The sequence below is a fragment of the Frankliniella occidentalis genome, unplaced genomic scaffold (assembly GCF_000697945.3).
Source record: "Frankliniella occidentalis isolate FOCC.00 unplaced genomic scaffold, Focc_3.1 Scaffold160, whole genome shotgun sequence".
Lineage (NCBI taxonomy): Eukaryota > Metazoa > Arthropoda > Insecta > Thysanoptera > Thripidae > Frankliniella > Frankliniella occidentalis.
This window is the reverse complement of record NW_026267286.1, coordinates 257,116-261,972: the sequence shown is the minus strand read 5'-3', so window position 1 is coordinate 261,972 and position 4,857 is coordinate 257,116. Positions and strand designations below refer to the sequence as shown.

The window sequence follows — 4,857 nt, the reverse complement described above, 5'->3', positions numbered from 1 at the left end:
CCCCGCCCCGCCCTTACCTTGAGATGGGGCCCGTCTGAACGGCTGCACGGCCCGCCGTCGCGGCTATGTCGACTGGCAAACTCCCCAATGCCTGCACCACGCCCTGTAACACTTAATTGTTTTGCCCTCAGAAGACTCTTTACTTTCACAGCGGGGGTGGAGGAGGGGGGTGGAGGTGGAAGTGATGTATTATTTTCGCGCCGACTTCCCCGACGGGCCGTCTTCCCAGCCTTTCATTAATTAAGGAGCCTTCCCTTGCCTTCCCCCTGGCTGGTCGCCCTGAGAAACAATCGATGGGCAATTTATTTGCACATCGTGGGGGATTATTCGCGCAGACGCGCGCCCGGAAAAGCCAAAAGCGAATGAATTATTTTCGCGCCGTAAAAGCCGACCGGCTGACTTCGCAGACACCTGCTTCCAGCTATACGCAATTTATTCATTGTTTGAGAGACAACTTTGACAGTCTCCTCGATTTACCCACGCAAGTCATGGGGCTAGAGCCATTGGTTCAAAATGAAGAGCCCTCGAACGTGGTGCAAACTTTATGGGCATCCGCCGAAAGCATTCCAAGAAGCGTCCATCGGTGCCAAGTTTATATCACACTCACACCGGGCGGCGCATTATTTATTTTCGTATTTATTCGCGCCAAACAGTCGGCGGGAGGTCATGACCGGCTCGGGAACAGGTTGAACCTCTCCAGCTCCCGGCCGCGGTGCTCTGCCCTGGCCTGGCGGCGCCCTCCTGGCGGTCCCGGCCTTGGTGCGCGCATGTCGGTATGGCGCCTCCGTGGCGTCACTCCAGACCGCGCCGCCCAGCCTACCGGACCGACATGAAGGTGGGTACCTGCAGCCGGCCGACCCCGCGTGGACGCAAACCCTGCAGCCAACTCAAACTTCTCCCGGCGGCAGCTTCGACTCGCCGTGAGTTTGGCCGCTGTCGCCGTTTTCGCGCTTTCTCCAGCGCCGGGTGCCGCTTCTCCAGCACCGGGTGCCACTTCTCCACCGCCGGGAATCACTTCTCCAGCACCGGGTGCCGCTTCTCCAGCACCGGGTGCCGCTTCTTCAGCGCCCGGTGCCACTTCTTCAGGACCGGGTGCCGCTTCTCCAGCACCGGGTGCCACTTCTCCAGCACCGGGTGCCACTTCTCCAGCAGCACCTGGTGCCCCTTCTCCACCGCACGCTCCTACTACTTCTACTTCTCCGGCGCCGGCAGAGCTCACCTCTTCGACGGAGGCCACGACGACGCAAAAGGACGATGACGACTGCTACGACGACTTCGAGTACAGCAACAACCCGGAGCTCCTGGAGAGACTCAAGAAGTACGACGTCGCCAAGGTGAGCCTCGTCCTTTCCCTCTCGACCCCTGTGCGGTTGGTGGGCTGGTCGCGCGGTCGCCGGTGGTGTCACGCGTCTCTGTTCTCCAGGTCCTCGAGGGTCTGGGCGGCGCGCCGGGCAAAGTGAACGCGACCTGGAGAGACCGGAAGGACGTCCCGGACAGGGAGGCGGTGCTCGAACAAGGCGCCCAGCACCTCGCCGACAACACCAACTCGTCCTACTGGCTGTACGAGTACGCGTAAGTACTGCGTCCTGACCGCGAGGCTGTGTTGTGTGAGGCTGTGAGCCCGCCTTGTGGTTCCCTGTGAACTGCATTTATACGGTGGGCGCTTTGAGATCACCCAGAACGTGCGCACATCATTTTATCGTTACGACACTGCAGAGCTCATCCTCTGCCTGCCTGCATGCTCTCGTAGCGCCTGGTAGGTAGGCAATATCTCGCCTTCAGCGCATGCGTGTTCTGCGGGGTGGCCTACCCCGAGTCTCGCAGGCGCCGAGCTCCCCCATAAGTAAATTTGCCGAACGATTCAGTGAGGAAGGCGGGTGTACTTTCGTACTTTCTAGACGATCCTATACACCACCAAGGAGTACTTCACTAAAAAAAATCATTAGACTGTCGAAAAAAACAAGGAAAAATCAATAATATCAATTTAAAACCAGAAAGAAAAAAAAATCCAGAAAAACAGAGACAAATCAAGGAAAAATCAGAAAAATTGGTTTCCGTTTGAATTTGTAGTGCAGCACCCCTCGGTCGCCGCCCAAGCATCTGTCTGTAATTGCGGTCTGACCCGGACAGGTCCACGGACTACGACAAGTACGTGCGGCTGGAGCACGCGCTGCTGCGCTCCAAGGGGACGGCCGACGAGTACGTGGACGTGCGCGGCGAGGTGTGGTGGTCCCCCGAGGAGGGGCTGTGCGGCGCGCTGCGGCACGCCAAGTACCGCCAGGACGACAAGGGAGGGTTCGTCGCCGAGGTGCTGCAGGCGCACTGCAACATCTTCCGCAAGGACAAGACCCTGTCCTGCTACGGGCCCGACAGCGAGAACCCCTGCGCCTTCTGCATCTCGAGCACGTCCGGCGCCCTCATCGCCTCACTGGTCGGATAGCCGTCAAAATGTATCCCGCGTAGACAATGTCGTGTGGGTGGGCTAGTTACAGTTGTATTTGACGATTGGAAAGTTCGAAATTTTCCCGGGAAACATTGGAAACTTTTTAAGGAAAAGATTGAAAACATTGAAATATTTTCAGAAAAATTTGAAACGAACTTTCCAGGACTTTTATAAAGAAAATTCGTGAAAATTTTCCCCAAAACACTTTTCTGGAAAATTAAAATTCCGAAGCACCTTATCTCAAAAACTCTGAAAGCAATTATGAAATTGTATGAAAGAAAGGATCCTAACCAACGGCATGCCGAGCCGATACCCCACGAAGCAGGGACTGCATTCCCATTCACCCCGAATTACAAACTTTGTCGTCGTCTGGCGAAAGGTCGTTGAATAATGCAGCGAGCGTACGGCTATGGAAACGTGGGGCCAAAACTCGAAACTCAATAAAGAAAAAAAATACCAACCTGCCCCGGATGTTTTATTTACAAGCCTCGGATTACCAGTGCAGCAGTAGCCACCATGGATCGGCTGACGTCACCGTACCGATCCTCGCCGAATCTAATCTCCGCACACACACAGCAGCAGCATCCAGGCGAGTACCGCCTCCTGGCGCGCCGTCGCACTCGGCAAAAAAAAATGTCTTAAAAATGAGAAAATCATGATTATGGTTATTTCTTTTAACCATGTATCCCTAAACTGATTTGTTTGTCACACCCATTTATCAGTGAAAAACATACAAAAAAACGGGCAAACGAGAAAATTCGTAATCGACATCATTGTGAAAAGTGAATTAAAAATAAAAACAGCAATGATTCTCATTTTTAGGACAATTTATTTTTGCGCACCGCCGAGAGACAGGCAACATGCAATCATCCTGCGTTCGCGACACGTCGAAGCCGTGCAGAGCGGCGGTGAGCCGACCTGGCCCATTAAACTCGGGTTAACTTAGAGGGGGCCGGGATGCGGGAGGGGGTCACGTGACCCGGGCCCGGAGCTCCGGCGGGATACCCCCGCGTCCTTCACGTGTGTACTGTCTTGAAGTGCGACGCCGGCGCACCGAGACCGCGGCACCGACGGGTCCGACAGGACAGACGCGCGCCAGGGCCCCACCATGGCGGTGAGTACCCGGTCGGGCAGAAAACTATTCCCTCTCGCAGGTTGAGCTGTGTTGCATCCTCGGGGAAGTCGGTGTGTAAGTAAGTACTCGGTCGGACGCGCTCTAATGCCTCAGCATGGTGGTGAGTACCAGGTTCAGCTACATCCTTGGGAGTGGCGATACAAGTAGTGAGTAGTGCACTTGGTTGGACGCGCCCCGGGTCCCACGGTGAGTTCCGGGACGGGGAGAGAACTCCCTCTCACAGGTTCAGGCCTGCATTCTCAGGGTATGGCAATAAAACTAGTGAGTAGTCCTGAGCTGGATGCGCCGCCTAAGACTTATTTGCTATTTGCAGACCGCTCGCTACTCCCTGCTCGCCGTCCTCGTGGCCGTGACCGTCGCCGCGGGGGACCTCGTTGACGAGACGGTCCCGCCTCCGCCGCCGTCCCCAACCTCCGCCTCCACCTCCACCGAAGGGCTGCTGCCCCCGGGGACCGTGACGGAGCCTTACCCGGAGTCCACTCCCGTTTCACTGGAAGCGCTTCACCAGTGCGGCGAGCAGACGAAGTACGACACCAACTGGGAGCTGCTCAACGCCATTGACGTCGAGGAGGTGAGCGAAATCAAATAAGCCCCGTGTACTTGTCAGCGTGTAGTTTAATGGTACTTTTCTTACGGCTATTCATTTCAACCAATGCGTTTTGCGGATCATATGGAAAAAATGTACCTCCGCAGTTCCGGGTGTATATACTATAACTTTATTATGTCGTAACAAAGTTTTTCTTATTATCAATCCTGAAATACAGATTAGACACTCGAGAGAAAAAGGAATCAACTGCGTCTGAAATGGCGCGAGTGTTTTAAACTTTTGTGTAACGACCCCTTTGTAACTGCCTCGCCCTGCTGCCCCTGCTTCTCCAGCTCCTGCTGCAGTTCGGCGGCCCCGCCGGCCAGCTCAACGACTCGTTCCCCAGGATGGACCCGGCCGACCTGCCGCTTGTGTGGGGACCGCACGGCCGCTACGACCTCTTCGTGGACTTCTTCGAGCGCGACCCGTTCAGTCTCAGCAACGAGAGGTTCGTGTATTTGCCACATTATTTCTGCTCTGTTAAAAATACCGTTGTGCCGCGGCGCATTTCGAAAAGCCGAAACGGAGAGGAAGAACAACAAACGTCGCGATGAAGGTCGTGGTCTCCACCCTGCGCGCGCCCGTCCGTCGCGGCGGACAAACATTCCGGGCCTCTGATTGTCTCCCTTCTAATAAACGGCCTGTCGCGTCGTCGTTGTTTGCTCGTCTCCCCCCCCCCCCCCCCCCCCCCCC

The 4,857-nt window shown here is 55.8% G+C and overlaps 2 protein-coding genes across 2 annotated transcripts; both read left to right on the top strand.

The window, feature by feature from the left end:
* The first annotated feature begins 677 nt into the window (after positions 1-677).
* On the top strand, positions 678-2,907 carry LOC113208556 (mucin-13-like). The gene is made up of 4 exons (XM_026425603.2): positions 678-835; positions 909-1,334; positions 1,424-1,572; positions 2,131-2,907. Exons 1-4 carry the CDS (start codon positions 776-778, stop codon positions 2,438-2,440), a joined length of 945 nt encoding a protein of 314 aa, XP_026281388.1. The 5' UTR covers positions 678-775; the 3' UTR covers positions 2,441-2,907.
* A 530-nt stretch (positions 2,908-3,437) lies between these two features.
* Positions 3,438-4,760, top strand: LOC113208557 (uncharacterized). The gene is made up of 3 exons (XM_052271398.1): positions 3,438-3,557; positions 3,892-4,149; positions 4,458-4,760. The coding sequence occupies exons 1-3, from the start codon at positions 3,552-3,554 to the stop codon at positions 4,716-4,718; spliced, it is 525 nt and encodes a 174-aa protein (XP_052127358.1). The 5' UTR covers positions 3,438-3,551; the 3' UTR covers positions 4,719-4,760.
* Positions 4,761-4,857: the final 97 nt, after the last annotated feature.